The following is a 23,797-nucleotide window of genomic DNA, read 5'->3' on the forward strand; positions in this document are numbered from 1 at the left end:
GCAATCCTTGTCCATTACGTTTCAAAACAAACAAACAGAAAAAAAACAAACAGAAAATGAATGTAACTGCTTTAGCAGTTAATATCATTTGCTGACAAAATGTCCTAAACTGATTGGTGTACATAATACATTATGAAAAGCATCAATACAAAAAACAAAACCAAGCAGCACAGAATTTTCATTACTATCTACCAATACAATTTATCAAATCAAAATTTATCAAAACAATTTATCAATGCTCTGGTGGACAACAACTGCAAATTGATTTCAGTCTAACCTCTGTATCTATTTTTAAGATATAAGATCTTGTCTATGGCAAATCTATATACTTAGTTATTATTTTGCTGTTAAAAGGAAACACTAATACCACCCAGAGGCAGCACTGCTGTTTGGAGGAAGTGCCTCTACAGGTAAATAATGCTGGCTTTGCACTATATTCCTTTGCAAAGTTCTTAGTTTGACGGTCAAAAGGATCTGGCAGGATTTTTCACCTTCTGAGGCAGCAGGGCAGAAGTTTAGTATCCCCTCTCTCACCCCTCGCTTCTTAGCCAGTATTGGACAAGTTGTAGAGGACAGTAATTGCCTAGAAGTTTAATCTTAGTTTTTACTGGAAGCATTCATCACTCCACGGGAAGGCAAAAGCAGTTTTGTAGTTCAGATAGATCTGTCTTAAAGAAGCCTTCTTGAAAGTCAGAACTCACCCTAAGAAAGGGGTTGCCTGCTCCCACTGATCCTGAATGTAACTCAATGCTTTCCAAAGGTTCTTTTGGAAATCCAGGACAGCACACAACTCCAACTACCCCAGTCCCAGCAAAATGTAACAATTGTCTCACTGCCCAGATTTCCTGCTGTCTTGTTAAAGTGATCATTTTCAATGGAAACATGTCCCACCCTGAAGTTCAAACTGATCCTTTTGGGGAAGTAACTGCTCTGTATTAATGCACATGTACCATATCATACAGGAAATATTTGAGCTTGTACATCAAAATCCTTCAGGAAAAGCTCACAGTCCCCTATCTTGATGCTCTATGCAGCCTGAAAGAGGTCTGGCATTTTACTCAGCAGCATTTTTCTTCTTCTATCACCCTTCCTCAGCCTGTAGAGGAACAGCTAGATATTTCATATTATATATATATATATATCAAGGGCAGAGTGCTTCTTGAGAGCATATTTGTAATATTTCTGACTTTTAATCTGTGTGCCTCTACTACTTGGAGGTGCTCTGTACACATAAAGGGTCGGGCAGTTAACGTTTTTTTCACTTGTTGGTAGATTCAGTGTTCTCAAAGTTCTGTACAGGTAGATCTCCACTATCAGAAAGTCAGCAAACAGAAGTATAATGCCCTGTAAAGGACTGAATGTAAAAACTGAAGTCTTGCATCTTTTGCAGGTCTGCCAAGCGGCAAAAAATATTATGTAATGCCCCTTTCTCTTCCCCAGAAAGTATATATTGTCCTCAAAATAAGAGCCCCCTGTACCAAAGCGAATTCTGGACAAAGCTTGAGGGCACTATGTATAGAATTGATACTTTGCTATTTTCTTCCATTCAGCTTTTCTCTCACAGTTATGAATCCCAATCAAGGTTTGCACGTAAAAAATTAAAATAAAGTCTTTGAACTTAATCCCACAATAAATTATGCAAAGCTAGAAAACTTGTGCTCTCCTTTCTCAGCAGTATATTCACTCTTCTTGAGCTTTGTTCTGCTTATTGTTTGAATGCTTTGCTACAAAGGGGAAAAAAAAAAGTCACATGGACAATGGTTTCACTTCTTCCACACAAGACTATGCTACACTAAAGAAAGACTTTAGGAAGAAGTAAAATTTTTATCAAAAGGCAAAGAAAATTCATAGCACATAGCCAGCTCTGATCAATTTATCATTTTTATGCCACCAGGCAGGAAGACTGCACAACTATTTTAACGTTACAGCAGATAATTTGAGATCCACATTTTACTATTCACAATACTGTAACGAAGACTTCTAAGCCTAAACTTCTGCTTTTAAAATACAGCTTCATCCAGCACCTTAAGTAAAGCGAAAAACAGTACTTAAATCTATTTTGTAACGAAGTAGTACTAATAAATCCAACCTCCCCTCCCTCCCCCGCCCAAATCTTTTCACCTTTTTCTTCCGTTACATGATGTATGGACTGTTTAACATCTGCACACTTCAGCAGCAATGGGCAATAAGGGTACTCCGAGTCTAGCACAACTTGATCCAGTGGCTGGAACTTTCCTTGTTGCTGAAAACACATCAAAGGAACAATAAAAGCATTATTACAATGTTAAGACATATACGCATATAGAGAAATATACACGCATGCAATTGCCACAGTTTTAAAGTAAAGTATTTAAAGAAGATCAGATTTTGAACGGTACCACATGACACATTTAGAAACTGATTACAAAGCAAACTATAAATATTTACTTCAAACCAGTAAGTAATCTGCAAAATGCTGAACTCTTCAATTACTGCACTTAAGAGCCCAAATTTAAAACAACATGGGGAGAAGCTAATGTGAAGTACAGCGAGATTTTTTGGAAGATGACATAAGACACAGTAGTCAGTGTGTGCCAATAGTGTTTGAGACCAAAACCTGTTGGATTAAACCCAGTGTCATAACTTCCATTCAAATTTTGCTTTTCCTTCCATAAAAGATAAATCTCAAAGGAGCAGGGCAGCTTCTGGAACACACTATTAACCTTTCACCTCTGCAAAGTCAATTCCAGTTTGGCCAGAGTATGCATATAAAGGGATTTTGGCACAACTTAAATAGCCCCACACATGACAGAACCATCAAACAAATCTTGTCGTTGCCAAACAATGCATAATCATTCAGCACAGTTTGGCACAACTGGCAGCCTTCTCTTTGGAAAGCTCCTTCAGCGCATCAGTACAAAGACTCAGCGAGTTCTCCATCCTTGGAGAGCGCAAGGTCTCAGGAGCCAAGGCTGAAGTCATTACAGCGGTCAGTATGAAAAAAGCACTTGGGTAAACTGTTTTCATTATTAATTAATCCTCTTACTAAACAGTCAGAGGCTTAATAAAAATAACCATCCACTGTTCAATAAGATTTAAAAAAAAAGCAAAACCAACCCACAAAACCAATGAATTTCAATTTGTTTCTCATGAAAATTGAAAAGGTACAATTACAATGGCAAAAAGGTTATGATGGGCAGTATGATGGGAAGAAATAAAGCTTCAGTGAACTATTTCCCATGGATAACTTACCTGCACAAACCACTTTGTGTCCAGAAGCAAGACAGCCATGTTCACCTTGTGCAGCAACACAGAGCCTAAGCTAAGATTGGATAAGACATGGCTCTGCTCAGAAAGCATCATCTCCCACTATCAAAACCAGAGGATGGTGCAAAGAATGATTCTACAATACTCAGAAGGTATCTGAATACTCATTAGTTCACATCAGAAGTGAATGTGCTGTATTCAAGCTGGCCTTGCTTGAGACATCTGCCACAAAATCCTCAAGACTTCACTTTACTGAAGGATACACTAATTTAGGCAGGGCACTGCAGGAATGTGTTTGTCCTTAATTAGGAACCCATAACAGCCCTATGAACTTACCAGGCACCATTGCCTGGTTTAGAAAACCCTTCCAGAAGAAGGTACCTAAGAAGCAAATGGCAGTATTGGATGCTTCCAATGCAGAGAAAACAGCAGCAACGGTCATCCTTTATTCAGGCTACCTCTTCACTGTCACAGTAGAGATTTACTCTTTCCCTAAGTTTGGTTTATAAAGCTTTCAAAGGAGTGCTGAATTCAAACAGAGTGCAATACCGAGAGAAACAGCTCAGCTGTTCCTGTGCAATGAGTTCTTCTGATGGCCCACCCTACAGCAGGAACAGAGCAGAGAACGACTGAACACACCGGCACACCCCTACACCATAAATTATTTAGAAGTAATTACTTAACAATAGGTTACTATTACAAATGTCTAGTAGGACTTTATTTCTTCAGCATACATGAATAGTTTTCCTGCATTCTCCACCTGCAACCCAGAGCAGAAAACAGCAAGCCACTTGATAGGAAGTGCTCTTAGAAGAAAACCTCTTAGGATGCATAAAGTGAAATTATTGACCCCATGAAATACAAAACGAGGATTAACATTTTTATTTTATGCTCTCTTTTCACAGGCACATTACAAACTATAAATCAATAATATTGCCTAGGAGTTTTGATACATGTTAGATATTTAAGTAAGGTTTTGCAACACCCTTGATAAATTGATTAACCCATTTATTACTCATCTTTTGGATACTTGGTCATCCCTTTGCTATTGCATGATACACCAGCTCAACAAATACTGTTTGTAAAAAGGCAATGTTTCCTTTCAAGTTCAAACTGCCACAGAAATGTTTCTTCTTCATCTCCCATAGCATCCAAAATCCTCTTTCTTTCTTTTGTTTCTCAGAGTGATTCATCTGCTCCTTTGGACGGGCTCTAGTTTGTTTTATTCTGATGACATCTATCATTTTAAATTCAATAGTTCTGGGATAGGCTCTCACAAAAGGACAAAAGATTCTCTGCTTCTCTTACAAAGAGGGGATTAGGTTTTGTTCAGATTGCAAGCTGACTCCTGGAATATTCTTCACTGGCCAAGAAAACTGGTGAAAACAGAAGTATGTCGAGGGTGGACATCTCTGTTTTAAAAGCAAATTTAATTTCCCATACTATGGAAGTCCCTGTTCATAAAATTAACATAACTTCTGCAGAAAATGAAGACAGAGATAATGCTTTCTCCTGAGAATTCCAGTGAAAAAAATAAGTGGGCTTACCTCCTTGTCTGCCTTTATGAGGTAATAAAGTATCAGGAATAAGGGGTCCATCGGCGTCACGAACAGCAGGCGCCCATCTAAGACAGATATACAAAAACAAATTCAGTACCAAGAGACATGAGTATATTGCTTGGCCATTTTTTAGGATGTCATTTTTTAGGATGTCTGTCAGGATCACGGGCAAGAAGAGTGGATTTTTTAATGTTAAGCAATCCAATATTTCAGTAAAATGGGCAAGAAAATAGTATTTGGGATTTTATGTTAAAAATATAGAGAGCTCAGTTCTCAACTCTGCCAAACAAAAGCACAAGCTCTGTTGCAGGTCTTCTGGCTTCAAGCACTCTCAGTTTTCCCTTTTTCTGGACTGTAATAAAAACAGCAAAATTAAAGCTGCCCTCTATTGGCAGATTTGGGTGTAACAGAACCTTGTTGTGGGATACCAGATAGACCCAGTATACTCCACTCCAAACACCGTGCAAGAAAACACCATGCTGGCAGCAGAGGATGGCCGTGCAAGAAATAATTTCAAGAGATAGTTAAGTTGGAGCTGCCTTTCATTTGGAAGGGGAGAATCTGCATATAGTCTCCTAATAGAACAAAAGACACTGCAACAGACAGAAAATGTTTGTGTTTTTTATTCAAAATTACAAAGGAAGAACTTGGTCTCTCCTTGAAGCTGACACCTCTGCCCATATGAAGCTCATTGCAGGTCAATAGCTCAGCCAGTCTTTCTGTATAATCGTAGACAATTGGAAATAAGGAAATTCACTAATTGGAGACAATAATCAATGTCAACTTGACATTAATTAGCAAACCAAAGGCAAATAAATGTAATTCTTTTTTAATTCACATGATTAAGATATTTTTTTAAAAACGAAATCTTATTGCAATGGCCTAAAGCTGACAAAAGATAGGGTGGGAAGGTGGTTTGGTCAAAGCTCACACCCAATCTAGCATCTGCACTGCTACCATGATGCATTATAGTGTGAAGTCCCTGCAATATATCTGTATAGCCAAATTAGCCTGGGGATCCAGTTTACATTTATCTCAAAGCTAATTTCAATTCTTCTTTCCAGAGAGAGTACCAAGGACATGGCTATTATGGGACTATTTGTACGGCTTCTGACAAGCCTGAAGAATCCTAAATGAATCCTTGGCTGGAGCAGAATGGGCTCTCACACTGTACTCTGTCATCTTCCTTTTGCAATTCTGTAATCAAAAGCTAAGCCTAAAGGTGACAGCCTCGAAATGTGGTTCTAGTGCTGTGTGAGCTCAGTAAGACAAGCATAAGGCACCTCGCATTTATATCAAAATGATACAGATCAACCCATGCAAGCAAAACCAAGGTCTAGGGCATTCGGGGTCAAAACATTTCTCCAGCTATGTGAGTTTGTAAGCTGGTACTGTCACATGCTAAGACCCTGGAAGAAAACTACCCAGATTACAAGGCAATACATTTCCCTGACAAGAACCAGGCAAAGACAGCTCTTAATCTCAACACCACAGCCATTAGCTGTGGAAAGTACCTGGACTACTTAATCATAAAGCTGAATGTTTTGATAATAAAAATTGGAGGAAAAAAAATGCTAGCCACTTTCTTAAAGTTTCAGTTTAAATGCTTTCAACTGTACCTCCAGGAAGAGTATTTTCACTTGTTCTAAGGAGTTCAGACTCACAGTAGGTGTATAAAGACCTCTGTCCTTCTCTGCAAATAATAATGAGATGATTTGCTTTAACTGCAAACACACAGCTTTTTTGTGTTGTTTTCCACCTGACCATCACAAAGATGCAGCGGCCCAAAAATTCAGGAAAGAAAATCCTTCCTTTATATTTTAAAGGAAACTGAAGCAATTGCTCCTTGAGGCAAGTGTTTCCAAAGGGCCAAAGCGGAGGTTAGAAAAAGAAAGGGGAGAATACAACATGGATGTAATTGGGAGCAGGGAGCAGACCTGGTCTTTTGGCTCCCCCCCAGATGGAACAAGAAAAAGCTCACAGACATACTGTTTGCATTGCTATACACACCTGCAAAGGATGTTTAAAAAATAACACACATTTGGGATATTACCATTAAAGAAGGCACATGTCTGGTAAGGTTCTTTATTTATTTATTATTATAAATGCTCTTTTTTTTTGTAGTTGAAAATGGACAAAAAGGGTATACGTTCATCTCCTGAGTTGATACTTACTGCATGGTCTATGGACGTCCTGGGAGAGAAACGCTACCCCAGTGACACCCTTATTGATAAAGGATTGTTAAAGCTGTCATGAGTGGTTACATAAGTTTCTTTCTCATTTTTAGAAAGATCACGGACTATGATACTATAGATGAGCTCACTTCAGACAAAACACTGAAATGGAACCCTCAGACAGCAGCCCTATCCCTGAGATCACAACACTCACCCAGAGGACTACAGAGGTAATTAAAAGAAAACAAGACCATGCATTCCAACGCTTGGAGCTCTAACACGCTGCTCTGCTTAGCTAGCTCACGCCTTCCAGCCCTTTTTCCCTGCCGTAGGATAAGACATATTTTACTTACACTGAGGACTTTCTGGTCTGATTGACAAGGCAAGCTAAGTATTTTATAGCACTTCAGTTTAAATACAATTGAACGACTCCCCCGCCCCGCTATACCCTTCCTCAAAGACAAACGAACATCTGTCTAATTGAGGCTGCCAAAGGCAGCCTTTTAAAGAGAGACCACAAAGCCCCTAGCCCTGGTTAAATCCAGATGGCAAACGAGTGTGTCAGAAGGTGGGGATGTGATGCAGCATGCCTCAAACAACTAGGAGAAACACCTGTAAATTTACTAGAAGAGAGAGGGAAGGTGTCTGTTTATGAACATTAGTTACAGTTGGGGGAAGGATATGTTATATTACTCACCTTGTTGAACAGTCTCACCTATAAACCAGGAACGATATTCTTCATGAAAAGCTTTAACTTCAAACAGCTGCTGTGCACCACTATTGAATAAGTAAAGGGTTGCTTCCCCTGTCGAAAGAGAAATCTGGTTTGTGTTTGTAAGCTTTCACAAAAATCAAAAGAATACCCAATACATCTGAAGAATGTGCCTTATATACATACACACACAAACATACACACATTCTACATAAACTCACTACAAAGAAAGCTCAGACAAAGAAAACTATTATATACAGATGTTCGTTTACCAGCTCTATAAACCAAACTGAATTTGAATCAATAAATAAGATGTGTGAATAGTTCATCTTACAACACAAAGCCTTTGATCCAAACCCAAATCAAAATCACACAAGAAATTAGCTTTTGTCTGTGCTGAAGGGGGAAGGTGGAAAACCAGAAAATTTCCTTTCCCTCTCTCATGCTTGTTCCCAAGAATTAGATGCTGGGTTAGGGGAACAAAACTCTCAAACTGTCAAGTGACAATTTGAAACCTTTTTTTTGTGTGTGTGTGCATGAAAACGGACAACAGATAATTCAACCGAAGGTGAACAAGGAATTTAAAAGGAACTGCCACAAAGTGCCCATCAGAATCTTGATAGTTTGGAAAAGGAAAGAAAGGATTTATTTTGAGACACTTCACAGCTCAACTCTGCTGTTTCTAGGTTCTAATGAGAAGATGTGTTACGAAAGGGACTGGCATTTTCTTCGTCTCAAACAAGACACCAGAACTACACAAGGGGTCACTGAAGTTCAGTTAGTTGAGTCTGGACTAGTTCTGTCTTGGTTATCAGTGCATCTTCGAGAGACAACATCAACTGCAACATGGCAGTCCTGCTCAAAACACAAATTGCAAAGTTGCACTGACTTGCAGATTGCATGCTGGCTCAAAAAAGTGTCAATGCAAGCCCTCGCAAGCTGATGTCAGCACTACTGTCTCCAGCCTGAAGAGATTCCTTAGGTGCAGAGGAAGGTCAGCTAAAACGGGCAGATGCATCTTTTCCCAAAAATGACTGATGATGCTTTTTTTTCCCCCTTTATCCAAGAAGCTGACCAAATGTTTAACCTCACCTAAGGATACAGTTTCAGTTCTCTGATAATCATTCTTCTTTTGGAGAGGGGAGAAGAGGAGTGAACAGTAAATATAAGGGGGAGCAGAGGTTTCAATCATTACCATGTGCTTCTTAACAAGGGTCTACACCATAGTTTGATCAGTGCCAGACATCAGACTATTCATGGAAGCATTCGTCGAACAGCTTAAAGACTCCTACCAGCGAGCGTGCTTGCCAAATGCGGTGGAGAGCTAAGAAATGTTGGGAAAGAGACCATTCCTACGGCATAACTTCAGCTCCTTATTTTATTTCTTTACATAAAAAGGACAGTCACCACAGGTCCCCAGTTATGTCATTAGAGAGAATCTCCAGGAGATGGAGAGAGAAGCTAAGTAGCTCTCCTCCTAACTTTGCCACTTCAATAAGTTACTTAAGTCTTGTGGCATGGGTACTTCCCTTCTTTTAATTTAAAACTTTGAAAAATGCTTCTTGTAGGACTTCTGAATTACAGACTGAAACACCAGTTTATAGTCTTTGCATGGGATAGAAATTTTGTCCTTTTTTACCTGACTATAAAAAAAGACCGTGCGTACTTTTATTTAATAAAGTGGTTAGCATGACTATCCACAGCGCGCTCAGTCCTTCAGTGGGTATTTATACAATATCTGGCATCAACAATTCATCCATTAGACCCAGACATAAGGAAAAGACATTATTAGGGTGTTCTCAGTCCTTCCATTTTCAAACCCTATACTTATAATAGGCTACATAACTGAAAGTTTATGCATGTCTATAAATAAGCTTCTGTAAATTCTAAAGGAACACACCCAGGCTTTTGGTCAAATCATTGTACTTTAGGTTTTCCCCAGAAACCTTTCCCAAGATCTCTGATTCTACAAGCTAAATAGTTCTCTTCTTCCACAGAGAAAAGCAAATTAATATCTACTCTTTTTAAAACATAATAAATTACAAAGCCAACATAATACAGCAGGTGGAAAATTTCTCTGGCTGTATATTCTCACTGTAAATCTGAGCAATCAAAAAACAAGTACCCTGACGAGAATAAATGATTTCACATTCTGTATCTAGTTTTTAAATTACTTTTTCATGTAGAAATTAGAGTACTGTGGTATTAAAATGTACCTAAAGACTTTAGTTACAAACATATATATAAATGAACGGTGAATTTCAAAAACAGAAGTATGTAATTTAGAAAACAAGCTGGTGAAAAAAGAAAAAACAAGCACAAACCATGTTTTTTAAACAAAACATGCTAACCCTAACCAAGGCTTGCTGCAGATTTCTGCTGCAGTATCTTATACCGCAATTATTATGTTACTCATATAGAAATAACAAATCCTTGACAAAAATGGCAATCTGACTAGAAAAAAGTAACTGTGTGTGGGATGGTGGTGTCATTATATCACCTGCATCTGCTGGTCTTTCCAATGTGTTTTGAACTCAGAGTGCCTCATCATCTATTAACGGGAAAAGAGATACCACCACTTGGACCAAGGAAACAAGAAAATTAGATTTAAAAATGTAAAGACTCAAAAAGCTTGGTAAGTATAATTGAATCACGTCTTCTGACCCTGCCTATTTATTTTACAGCATAAGATGAATGGTATGAAGCCTAAATTTGGATTAAAAAAAAAAAAAAGCCCAAGCTCAACACCCAACACTGCAAGTTCCCCAAAACTAATGCACTTAAAAACACAACTTAAATTACACCTCTTTTTTGTGCTGCCAATATTCCTGATGAATAAACATTTCAACCAATTAAAATTATAAAAGAAATCCTAAATGTTTGCACAGCATTAACTATCTGGCATCACCAGCAATATCTTTGGCACATAAGACTTACATTATCATCACTATTTCAGCTTGCAAAATGCGAATCATTTGGTGGTGGAGGGAATCAACCAGAACATTAACAGCCTCATGTCACTATTCCAAAACTTGCCTGTGCTTGGACTGCGCAGTCTTGTAAACATAGGTTCGCTGTCAGGTGTCTTAGGGGGGTCAGTAGCAGCCTCTGTGGGGAGAAAGGAAAAAGTTAGAAACCTGTAAATTGAGAAGCATTTCACGTTCTGCCATGCTTCTCCAAGACGCTCAGAATTAATTGGATTGACACTTTTTGAAAGCTCACATATTTTCTGCCTAAAAAGCTATATGCCTCGGCCCAAATTCATCCTACCCGATCAAGGCACCTAAATTATGATTCCAGACTTCCTGGCACTCTCTATTTGCCACGGGAAAGATACGCACCTGGGGATGATTTAGGTTTTGAAAACCACTTTCCCCCAGAGAGCCTCAGGCAACAGAGCTCCCAAGTTTGACATCTCAGTTAAGTGAAATGAACTGATGTGTTGCCCCGATTAGTCTCAATGACAATGAGAATGCTTTGGCAAATTAGGCCGAGCATGGTGTGGACATTAAAAAGTTAAAAGTGCACGTGGTAAACTATTTGTAGGAACAAACACTGGTCTTCTTTCGGGAACTAAGAATACGCAGCAATATGGGGCAGGAATTGTCTGAATGGCTGTTACTTATGTGAAAAATATGCACCCTTGTTTATCTGTTACATATAATCTTGAAAAACAATGAGTGCGTTTCGTTCTCCCCACAGGAAAAAGAAGCTGAGAGAATACAGCGCCTCTGGCTTAGGCTCCTGACAGTTGTTCTCTTTTCTGTGTTTTTAAGCAAAAAAGTCAGACAAAAAGCAGAGCCACAAAAGTACAATTTCTCTGTGAAATTTAAAAAAAAGAAAAATAGAAGGGAAACAGCTCCCATAATGATGCTGATTCAAGTCTGAAAAAAACATCTATAAGGATCCCCAGTTACGTGTATTCTATCCAAGTTCTCTTCATTGGGAAAGTCTAAGTTATATGTATGAAAACGACTTCCAACATCTGAGTGAAGAGCAACATGACAGCATCATCCTTCTTAGCTTGCAGACTGCCAGTTCTGTCCCAATTCTTCTCATAAAGGCATTCATCAGCGCAAGCAAAATTGCTAAAGCATTTCACATACACAACCAGCATCCAGCCCCCAGAGAACGGACTGACAGGGACCAGGCTGATGCTTGGGTTATGGTGCTGCTGCGGGAAGCGGAGAGTTTTGGTAGTATCCAGGAGGATTGCTGAGACAGCACAGTCCTTTTCCTTAAAAAACACGGAGGTAGGAACCTCAAGCACATTCAGAAATCGGTGTCCACTCTGGCTGAAAGCCTGTCCTCAGCCTTTCAGGAAAAGACAGGTAGATGTCTCACAGGCTGTTCACAGGGACCTCAGTAGCAAAAAAAGACCCAGGTAAACCTCATCTTTCACATTTACACCTCCAAACAGAAATTGTCCAGATGAAGACATAAGCAGGACTTAAAAACCAAACAAGTGTGTTTTGTGGAGTATTGGAAGATAACGGTTCCTAGAGCTGTTTGAAGAATTTGCCGCTCTCTTCTTCCCCCCGAATTTGCATTTATTTGAGTCTTCAGGTGGCTTGAAAAAGTGCTTGAAAAAGTTTCAATATACGTTAGGGATTTTTAATGGAAAAAAAAAGTCCATATTTGCTAACCAGACTTACTGCATATGCTGATACATAAACACACACGGTTGTCAAGCTACATTTGTCCTGGCAAAGGAGAACTTCAAATTTCTAAAGCTGTGTATATTTCGATTTTTGACCACAGTTTAACGTTGGTGTATTTTTTGTTACTTTTTAAAACACTACAGTGATTAATGACAGTGAAAGAAACACACTGCATGTGTTTACTTTGATGTGTTTCGCATGAACATGTTAAAATATACACACTAAATGTGAGTTTCAAAATTTGAAACAAAAAGCAAAGCAAAACAAAACAAAACAAAAAAAAGTGAAGGAGCTTTTAGCGCTCACTTGCTCCGCTTTCTTCATGCATAGATTTATGAACACCAGGAAGGCGTCCAGCTGAGCCCGAAGTTGCATCGTGTATAACGCGAACAATTAAGTAGACAACCCTTCTTAATGAAGCTGGTTTTAATGAAGTTTTCAGCTTTATCCGGTAGATCTGCTCTTTTCCCAACCTTCTCGTGCCACCCATCTCCACGAAGTCTGGGAGATGCCTGCAGCGACCCCGCTGCCTCCCAACCCTGGCATCTTCCACTGCTGAGGGCCACCCCGTGCCAGCACCCTCTGTCCTGATGGATTCCCCTTTATCTGCTCCAGTCCCAGCATCTCAAGCCCATGGGATCAGAGCAAACGCCCCATTCTCCCTATAGCTGCTGCAGAAGGCGGCTTAGCAGAAGGGACGCACGTGTGCACACACAAAAAGAAGGGAAGGTGTGGGCAAAGGCAAAAGTGTTTTGATTTTTTTTTTTTTAATTTTGTTTTAAACCTTGGGATTTCTTCAAAATATATTCAATACCCCACTCCATTTCCAGGGGCAGCTGAAGTATATTTTTGTTACAGATTGGCTCTACTAGATGTCAAGTTGGCAGATAAAAAGAGGCAATTGGGAGAATGCCTGCTTGGAAAACTGGATGCAATAGTAACGTGGCCTTACGGACGAAGAAGGCCCTATTTATCTGAATTTAAACATTTCACGGCTAGGAAAATGCTGAGCAAGGGATTTTTGAAGTTAGGTGTCCCAACGCTTTCTTGTGTGTGTTCTGGCCTTCAGCCAGGAAAGGTAACTGGATTTCTTTAATGTCATTACATTTATCAGTCCTCGTATTTGGGCAAGGATCTCTTCTAGCTAAGCAAACAAAGACTTCTTTAAAAGCAGTTCTGTAGTGATTTTCTAGCAAAACTAAGAGTTAAACCGGGCGTTTGGGATTTTTGAATTTTAAGATTCACAACCAGATAAGCTGTAATCTTACAGAAAATAAGCAGACAAAAGGGACATTACAGGAAACCCTAATGCAAAACATCAGGTGGTTGCCACTACGCTTACTCCAACAGCTTCTGTAGCTCAGCTCTGAGAGACCTGTTCCTCTCCTGGAATAGCAAGTGAGAGAAAAGAGACTTTTCTGACTGTTCTGTTCTCTACCAACTGCAGCTGTATGTGGCAGGTAACGCACGGGGAGCACAGGTCAGCGAAGTGACAGATGTGTCAGTACTGCACGCTGCTCTCCAAGGACAATGTTCACTGCAAGGATACAAAAAGCAGACACACAGATACAGAGGGCCCTGATTAATCCTGTCCCAGGGAGGCATCTGAATTAGCTAGCCACTCTCTAAAGTGCCAGGTGCTTCCAGGAGGCAGCTGAACCCCCCTGCAGCCTGCCCCATCCCTGGGAGCACGCTGCTGTCTCCCTCAACCTTCCCGACACCTCCAGCAACCGGGGTGAGGCAGCGCCGCTGCTGCACCAGTGGAGGGAGTTCTGAGTTAAGCACAACGCCGGACAATGCAACGCCAGCACCACGCTGTTCTGTAGGTAGACTTTGCTTAAGTTATTTACAATCTACCATTCATTCAAGATCAACCAAGTCACACAAAGCCCACCTAAAAATGTGGGTGATACATCCAGCAGCTGTACTGGGGTCTACAGAGGGAGCATCAGAACCCTGAAGGTGAGATGAAGAGACTACAAAGCCTTCAGTTACACAAAAAGAGAGAAGCCTGTTGGATTTCGTGGAGGTCAGACATACAACCAGGCAAATTCCGTAAACTGTAGAAACAGAACGAAGTGAAAATGAAGCGGCTGTCAAAGGATTTCCGGCACTAATTTATTCCACAATGGATAGATATGTGGCGTTAACAAATGTGGCCATTAAAAAAAATAAAGGGCTAGCCGGTACTGCAACATGAATAAACTGGAAAAGAACAAAACTCCCACTAATATCTATTAAACTGTTAGAGATGATGCAAGGTTTGTTCACCTTTTTTCAAAAACTGCTTATAGAATACTGTATATAACAGACTACTATCAAATTATATGGAATTCCCATGCAACAAGCTGCCAGCCAAGCAAGCAAAAGGCTGTAAATATCTGTCAATTGCGTAAGAGGAAAAAACCCTCTGAGAGCACAACTTTCCCCACCACCACCACCCTGCAAAAAAAAAGGATCATTTAAAAGGCTGGAAATATAAAGTTAAGATTTCATTTAAAAACAGATATTAAACCATACGTCACCTACACAAGCCTTTTCCATTCCCTTCTGAACTTCTAGTCATGCAGAAAAGGTGTATCAGATGGAGACACGATGATGATGGAGCTCATTTAACAGATATTTTATGGAAGCCTTTAAACTATGTAGTCTAGGGGTGCAGATATGTAAGATCTGATAATTGTTTATTTTTACATTCTTTTTAGAACCAGTTAACCCTGAAGGAAACAGTTTTAATTCAGTGTCTGTGCCAATGCTACATAAGCAAAGCATCCTCTGTCCTGCAGCACACCCTGAAAAAAAAAGTCCATTGAAAAGTAATTAATAAATCCAGGACTTTATATCAAACAAATGTTTATTTTTTAATAAGTTAAAAGATAATTACGTATTAGCATAATGGATCGATTCAGATATGCATAGACTGAGGATGCAGTCCTATGAATGGGACTGAAGATCACAGGTCATTATAAAATGCAGTCCTGAGCTCCTGACCTCTGCTGCCTTCTCTCCATTAAAACCAGCATTTCTGTGGCAGTGTGGCAAGCCAGCTTAGTTCACCGACCAAAATGAGCAGAAACAAGCCACAAAAAAGTCTTCATTTTCATCCAGATCAGTAAATATTGCTGGCTACCACGCGGTTACAGGATCACCAGAAGAGAGGGACAGAACTTGTGGCGACAGCAGCAGATGCCACAGAAAATCACCTGCTCTGTACAAAATAATGGGCTCTTTGGTCAGCTTAGGCTAATTAGAAAAGTCAATCCTACCCAATTTACAGAGGTGGGAAAGCAACAGATGAGCACAAGGTATCTTTGCTTCCTCAGCTGACAGTGCTCCCTGGAGAGCACTAAATGGTGCACAGCTCCATTACCTCTGCAAACAGCCTCCCTTCCACACGCCTACACAGGAGGTATGGCTTCACACTTGAACCCGCTTCATTTTCGGAAATCTTACCTTCATTTTTACTCAGTTACAATAGCCTGATGTTACCTCACTTCCTTATCCTCTCGACTATACATAGTACTGGCTTCAGCAAGGGGATTTCTGTGATGCCTGTTGTAAAAGCTAGGATGGCAATCAGTTTGGTAATGATTAGTATATATGATTTGACATAATGTGCAAATAAGCAAGTAATGTTTGATGTGGTGCAATCTACACCCCTTGAACCCTTTTTGGCTCCTACTTCACCTGCAAATACTGACAAAACTTTTGTCAAAAAAAAACAAACAAAACAAAACATTACTGAGATACAAAAATGGCACTAAGTTTTCTATCTTGAACAAAACTTGATGCAGAAATACTAGCAGATGGCTCGAGTAGTCTTCTGTCCCAGTACACAGCCAAGCAACTGCGCTTAATATTAAGGCTTCTGCCCGAGAGCATCCTTTAACGTCACCTAATGCTGGCACAGATCACTTCTTAAGCCAAAAACACATGCTTATAGACTCACTGGCAACAGAGAATACTAACTCAGCTGTTACTGAGATCTCGATGTTAGGCAGATCATCCAGAGGAGGCTGAGCTGAATGAAGGAAAAGTCAATCTTGAGAAGTTCGAGAACAGGTTATCACTTGAAAGGATAAAAACTTCAGACTTCCCTTCCCAATATTTATAGGGTCAACACTGGTGCAGCTGTGTTACTGGCTGAATCAGCCTTATTCCCATGTGCAGAGAGGCCTAAGTTGGCATAAGTTGGTCTCTTCCAAGCCAGATGGCAGAAAGCAGAAGTAGGAGATGGTGTTACACATTAAAACATCTCTTTTCAGTTATTTTATTTGCTATGCTTCCTTCTGGCTCCTTAGCTTGCCAGTTATATCTGCTTTATACACAGCTGAGCTCAGTATGCCTTTTAAGAGATGACATGCAAAAAAATAGTGCAAATTACCTGCAGGCAAAAGGCTTTGTTCGGGAGATGCAAATGCCAGTTTAGGGAGGGGTTAAGTAAAATATGCCCGCAGAGTGCTGACTTCTACAATAAGTGTATCCACGCTCACTTTATTAAGAGGGTAGATAAATACAGGCACGTATACTTACATTATCTTTCTGATGTTTCAAGTCAGCTCCTTAAAAACACACATTTTTAATTGTGAACATTATTTCCAAGTTCTTTATCTGAATCGTTCTGGAAGTGTTAACGTTCAAATGTCCTGCTCAGTTTTGGCATTCGCTACAACTTCTGAAATAAGCTTTCTAACAGCCCAGCATAGCGGTCTGTTTTACAGCAGATACTCAGAATTTATTTCTTTAACACTAAATAAAAGCATGTTTCGAAGTGTTTTTAAGCACAAGGTAAGAGAATGGAAAATAAAAAATAATAATAAAAAAAAACCACCCTGCCTATTTCAGATGTTAAAGCAAACTACTTTTATGCATTATATATTCAACAGCTTCTTTTGATATGACATCTTCTCTCAATATGACCCCAAATTTTCAAGTCAAATGCTTCCTCTGTTGCATGGAGACAAAAGTTCCTTAGTCTCATTTGAAAGAAAGGAGGATTAATTTAATGCACGCTGATGCCCTATGGTTTGGCATCACAGTCCATTTATTTCTGCCTCCATCTGACTTTTGGCATATGAGATTTGTTCAAAAAGCTTGCCAAGTCTCATGTGAAACTGCTCCTTTTATTTTTAAATAAGTAATTCCTAAAAATAATAGGATTGTTAAATTTCCCTCCCTTCTTGCTATCATTCCAGTGCCATTAAAATAACAGTTCCCATAAAATAATAAAAAAGCTAATCAATTTGCTGTTTAAGAAAACAACAGACCGAAAAAATGTAGTCATCTAAACTTGTCTAGCTCAGAAAAATAGAGCTGGAAATTAATCTTCAGCTCGCAGCTAACCCCTACTTCTTTTACTAATACAGAACAAATGAAATACGGTGCTCTTAACCTTGGGTGCTGAGTGGAACGCCAAACTTAGAAAACTGTCTTCAATTCCTGACCTCTTTGCTAAAACCAGTGAAGGATATAAATAGCATCAGCTCCGACATCACACCTAGCCCCGAGAAACTGTACTGAAAAGAGACTGCCCTTCACACCCCTCCTGCTAGGCAGCTAGCGGGAGAGGTTGGTCGCTGTCGCTCCGACCAGTCTGAGGCCATTATGTAAGAAAGCTATTTTGTTACACAGATCCCAGATCGGATCTGTCACACACTGTGATTTCACAATGGCACCTGAAAGTTTTCCAGATCTCTACTCTTATAAACCTACAGTTAGAAATAATATTGAGACCCCACCTTTCTCGAAAAAATCATTTCTAGTCCTTAAGATTTTCAGAGAAAACACTGACAACGGTAGTTCCATGGACTCTGCGAAGCAAACAGAAATATCCTATGTGTGTATCACAAAAGCACCTCACTGATTCAGGTGATATGATTTGAAAAAAAAAACACCACAACATAAATATTCAGTAACCGCAGAAACTCTTCTACAAAAGTACAGCATTAGCAACCTTCTAGCTATGAGACAGATGGGCTCTAATCCTCAGGAGCCACTTTTTTTCCCATGGACCTACTCAGGAGCTATACCAATACAACAAGAAGGCTGAATAAGAAGCTCTGCATTCTCAAGAGTAAGTGGAGGGTGTGGATACACACACAATAAACATCACAGATTGTCCAACTGCTATGAGAAATGCAGAAGAGCACAATCTGCAAACTCAGACAGCCACCAGTGAAGTCCAGGCGGGTCCTTCAGGGCTTACAAACACCGTGGTGCCCCTGTACCACGATTCCTCCAGCGCTCCAGATTCTGGAGGTCTTCTGAACCGTCGACATCAACTACCCCGAACAAAGCAAGTTCAGATCCAGATTTCCAGCCAAGCTAATAAAATCCCCTGGAACGTGGAACACAGCACAGAAACACCCATGTGGGTCTGTGCAGAGCCAGCTCGGTTCCATCAGGACTTATTAGTTCAGACACTGTCTGAAAGCAGCTGCACTGCAAAGCTGGTTCTGGAAACAGCAGAGATGTGTTAACATGGCACAGCACTTGAACCAATAAACCGTGTTAGTGCTGAGCAGAGCCTGCTCTAGGCCAAATCTGGTGCCTGTGTATCCACAGAATAGTTAATCTGCAACTGGAGAAACTGCCTGAAGGGTTGGCTCTATTCTGAGCCCAGCATGCACAGCTCTACTCCTACCTGCATGCCCCAGTCTTCTGTCCTCACCCAATTTTATGTCCTCATCACCTCACTCCATCTGACCAATGCCCCTGCCTACTCTTCTCCTGTTTGTTCATTGCTCTCTCTCAACAATTCACACCTTTCCTCTACATGCTCATGTTAAGGCTGCACCATGTCCAGCAGTGGCTCCCAGCCTTTAGGAGTGATCAGCATGGTTCCCATCCTCTGTCCTGACTGCCACAGCTTCCCCCTTCACCCAGCCCTTGGTGCTTCAATCCCTCACGTGGGAACAGCTGTGCTTATGAAAACAAAACAAAAAGATGTTTTGGCATATCAAATCCTCCTGTGCCCCAGGAAAAAAAAATAAATCAGCAGAAACACCATGACCAGAGCTCTCACCAGGACGAGGGCAGGCTACCTTGTCTAAAAAGGTCAGATTTGTACTTCACCTTGAAGTTGCTTACCTGACAGCCTGGATAGGGCTGTCTGAGGCTCTCTGCCCTCTTCCTACTCAAGATTTCCCCTGTGAGACTGTCCCGTGCCAAACAGGCTTGAGTATCGTGGTGTGGCAATGGACTGGTGAGGGCAAAGCACTGCCATCAAGCTTCAAGAAATATGTGAACAAAGCCCTTTCATTGCCGTAGAAAGGAACGAGGGTAGACAAAGACTGAGGGAGGTGAAGCACGGGGCGCCTGGCTGACTGGACACCAGGAGACATCCTGTACCTCAACTCGGGCAGCTCTGTGCCCTCCTTCTCACCTTTACCCTATAATCTAGGCAAAATACCTGACAAGCTGTGTGTTTTGTAGCTGTCCTACCACTTGGAGGCAAGAAATGGACACCCACGGTCACAGTTTTACAGTACTGGAAATATAATGATACAGTTAATGATTTGTAACAGAAAGCAAGGGAGTCTGGCCCTGTAGGACAACTCAAGGGACTGCTGTAGCACGCATCAGTGGTAAAACAACCACTCCAGCTGTACTACTCCTCTAGCTACACTCGTGACTTGAAAAAACAACACAGGGCAGTTCTAGCTGACAGAGGAGATTCCTGGTGAGCTGGTTCGAGAACACTGAAATCAATATGAAAATAAAGAAATCAGAACCAAAACTGAAATCTATCTTCTCAATTTCAAACACACTGCAAACAACAGAGCCACACAATATAATGTATTCTACAAATGTGTTGTGAAGCAGGGAAATTAGCAATAATTTTAGAGCCTTCAATCCCAAAGCACACAACTCTGCTCACTTTCTATGGCAAATCAGAAAATGAAATCCATCTGTTTTTTAGCTGCTGTGTTGCAAATATCACAATGTTGCCAGTTGCTGAAGTCCAAATGAGAAAGAATCTCACCTTCCTCTGGCATGAGCTTTTTACACTTAACTAAGTGTTTCTATGTGTCATAGAAGTAACAAAGCCGTGCTCAGAGACTTCTGCGAGAGGCTCAGACTTTTCTGATAGAGTTTCAGAATGGCACAGTGAAGAGATGAGAGCAACACATGTATCCTTGTCCAGAACTCCAGCCACATCCCTGCCTTGTTACGGGTTAAACTGATTGAGAAATACTGAGTTAAGAAAGCAAGTTTCAGTTCTCTGAGCTTTAAATTCTACCCTTCTGACAGACTTCATTCTTTTTAAACTGATATCTAGCCTCTCTGCAGAGCTAGTCATCATCTCCAGCCATACAGGAACTTTTAAGATGTCAAAATCAATGCAAGATGAATGACGTATCCAAGTGGAAATGCTATTTAGTTGTGTAGGATGGTATGCATTATTAACCTTACAAGCTGTTTTAGGGAGATTGCTCTGGTGAGTAGCTCAAACTAACTGAATTACTTGAAAATGGGGCCTTAGAAAGTGCTTTTAGTATAAGAAAAGTTTTGAAGCTCCTTACATAGTATTAAAACATGTCTTTCCCTTTCCTGCCACTATTCACACGATACACAAAGATAAACTTGCAATTTACATCTACAAGGTGTTAGCAGACATTAACAGATGGTACTAAACTCCCACCCATACCAGATCCCAGTTATTTACCCGAGTCGCTTTTATGCACGTATGTAGCATAATAAGACCAAGCAGGTCTTGTGAAGGTACAGATTGCCATACAGATAAAAATTAACACTATCAAAGGAAAAAACACCTCTAGCTATACAGACAACTATGTCCATCTTCTTTCCTAAGAGCATTCGGGTCTTCTGATTACAATTTCTGCTAAATGGCCAACAAAGTCTTTCTGAGATCCATCAGACAGAGCAGTTCAGAAAGGTAAAACTTAAACAAGCACAACAGACACTGACTTTAAGAATCTCCCTTCATAAAAACCAGGAAAAGGAAACTAAAATCGTTAAAACTATTTAATTTTGGTGATCCTATTTACATGCTATGCAAGTTTCATCAGCTGGGGAGTTCTGAAATTATCAGCCACACACTTTTCCTAAAAGTCACCATGTGCTCTGAGGTTCTACTACGGCTTAATAAACTTTCTTACGGGTCTGGAGTACTATATAAATTTTGTCAGAGCTGTGCTGGCATAATTGGTAATACAAACTGTCTGGCTTCATGAAAGTTACAAGCTCTGGCTCCAATCCTGCAAACACTTACTGAAGAATTTAACTTACTGCACAGAACTGACTACTCATGCATAAGTTAAGCATATTTGTAAATATTTGCACAGTATGGACATCTGTTGGCATAGCCAGTCATCTGATACAAGATTCAGCTTTAAATCCTAGTCTGCAGAGAAAGGAATTCCTCGCTTATAAATTCCTTTCTTAGGCATCAAGCATGTCAGATACTGAAGGCTGGAACTGGAAAGATAAAACCAGAGGAAGAGAGGAATCAGGGAAACCATAACACTTGGTTCGGCTGCTCTTGTAACCAGAGAAGCCTGGTTTCTTAATGCCTCAAGACTGAACTCGTGCCTCGTTTTCAAGCCTTGGTGAACTAAGCTGATTCTCTACCTTTCTGTTGGCGGTATCACTTACAGCGCTTATCACATTGTCACAGGCTTTTTTGTGAAAATTATAAAAATACCCCCAAAAAGCTCCTCCTTTTTATCAGGTTTGGCTGAAATTAACAAACAAGCTTGTAATCGTGGGTAGGACAAGACACAGGCACAGTACCAGGCCGACCCACGAGCAGTTGTGGAAGCCTCACTGCCTCAGGAGATCAGGCTATAAAAAGGCACTTGTGAAACGCCTCCTTCCTCTCTGTGCCTTGGAGTTTGAGTGCATCCTGCTTGCCTCATCCTCCTTACCACAAAACCCTGTTGTGACCTGCGAATTTAAGGGCTGATCCTAGCCAGAAATAAATGGGAAGGGTGGGAAAAGGCATCTTTGTGTGAAGCGAGAGAAGCGGAGCCTACACAGCGCCCGTGGCCTCGTGTGCGCCGGCTGCCATGTGGAGCTCTGCTCCTTCAGGGGACATCTCGGTGTGGAGCAGGATTTCTGTTTGCCAAGCGGGTGGTTTTGAAGCGGGAGCTGAGGGACCGAGCCATCCCCTCAATAAATAAGTAACTAACGGGGGCCTCGCTGACAGGACCTCTCGAATCTTCCACAGCTCCCCTCTGCAGGGCTCACAGCGCTGGGGCGAGCCAAATTTATACAAAAATAATTAAAATAAAAGGTGGTGAGGAAGACTGGGTCCCCGGGGAGGGCCCTTGTGTCGGGGGCTGTGTGACAAAACCGGGGCCGGCCGCGCCCCGCAGCACCTCACAGGGCGGGCGGGCGGCCGCCTCCTGCCCGGCTCCGCCGCCGGCAGCGGGGCGCTGGTGGCGGAGCCCGCCCCACCTCGGAGCCCCGCGGGGTTACCTGGCGCCACGAGCACCCACTGGGCAGGGTGCGCGGCCGCGGGACGCTGCAGCTCCGGGCCCTGCATCCTCCGCCACCCCCGGCGGCAGCTCCCCACAGCCGCCGCCGCCGCCGCAACATGGCGGCGAGGAGAGGCGGGAAGCGCCGCCACAGAGCCCGGCGGGGGGACGGCACCACCGCGCGGGATGTAAGAGGGGGGAGCGGGTGGTAGCACGGAGCTCGCATAGCGGAGGGTGTCCCGCCTCGCTGCTTTCCCCCCTCCGCGCTCACCCCCTGAAGGGTGAGGGGATGGTACGCGCCGCTGAGGGCGGGAGGAGGGCGTGTGGGAGGAGGGGGGTGTGTGCCTTGGCTCCGCTGATCCACGGCATCGGCGGCTGCCCTCTCGCCCTCTGAGGGCTGCCCCTCAGCCCCGGGCCGTCGTGTTGTGGGGTGGCTGTCTCTGCCAGGATCTTATCCGGCTAAATAAACGCCTCACGTTGTGGCGGGGGGAGCGAGGGAGACGGTGTCCGGCTCCTCTCAGCGGTGCCCGCTGACAGGACTTGTGGTGACAGGCGCGGACCAAAACACGAGAAATTCTGTTGAAGCATAATAAAATGCATATCGTGTAGCATCAGGGTGGTCAAACGCTGGAACGGGCTGTCCTGAGAGGTTGTGGAGGCTGATCCAAAGCCTCTTCTTAGCAGTCATCCTCCCTGCTGTGTAACGTCCTGTTAAATGTGCCCTGTATCTACAGATAGCCCCAAAGACCCTAGTTATAGAACCACAGAACCATTAGGGTTGGAAAAGCCGTCCAAGATCATCTGGTCCAACCACCCCCTACCACCAGTGTCACCCACTAAACCATGTCCCCAAGCACCACGTCCAGCCTTTCCCTGAACACCCCCAGGGACGGTGACTCCACCACCTCCCTGGGCAACCCGTCCCAGTGCCTGACTGCTCTTTCTGAGCAGAAATGTCTCCTCATTGCCAACCTGAACCTCCCCTGGTTTAGTCCTCCAAAAT

At 41.8% G+C, this 23,797-nt stretch overlaps 1 protein-coding gene across 5 annotated transcripts in view; it reads right to left on the reverse strand.

Annotated features, from left to right (window-relative positions):
* Positions 1–22,956, reverse strand: part of RNASEH2B (ribonuclease H2 subunit B) — a 42,704-nt gene extending 19,748 nt beyond the window's left edge. For 4 of the 5 annotated variants that reach the window (XM_068674152.1, XM_068674175.1, XM_068674165.1 and 1 more), the window contains exons 1-5: positions 22,796–22,956; positions 10,728–10,799; positions 7,677–7,784; positions 4,794–4,870; positions 2,122–2,242 (exon numbers count right to left, since the gene is read on the reverse strand). In XM_068674152.1, coding sequence (XP_068530253.1) covers positions 2,122–2,242; positions 4,794–4,870; positions 7,677–7,784; positions 10,728–10,799; positions 22,796–22,862 — 445 coding nt within the window. In that variant the 5' untranslated portion in view covers positions 22,863–22,956. The remainder of the gene's footprint in view (positions 1–2,121; positions 2,243–4,793; positions 4,871–7,676; positions 7,785–10,727; positions 10,800–22,795) is intronic. The other variant, XM_068674160.1, reaches the window with a different exon arrangement.
* Between the last annotated feature and the right edge of the window lie 841 nt (positions 22,957–23,797).

This window comes from Anas acuta, chromosome 1 (assembly GCF_963932015.1).
Source record: "Anas acuta chromosome 1, bAnaAcu1.1, whole genome shotgun sequence".
NCBI classification, from domain to species: domain Eukaryota; kingdom Metazoa; phylum Chordata; class Aves; order Anseriformes; family Anatidae; genus Anas; species Anas acuta.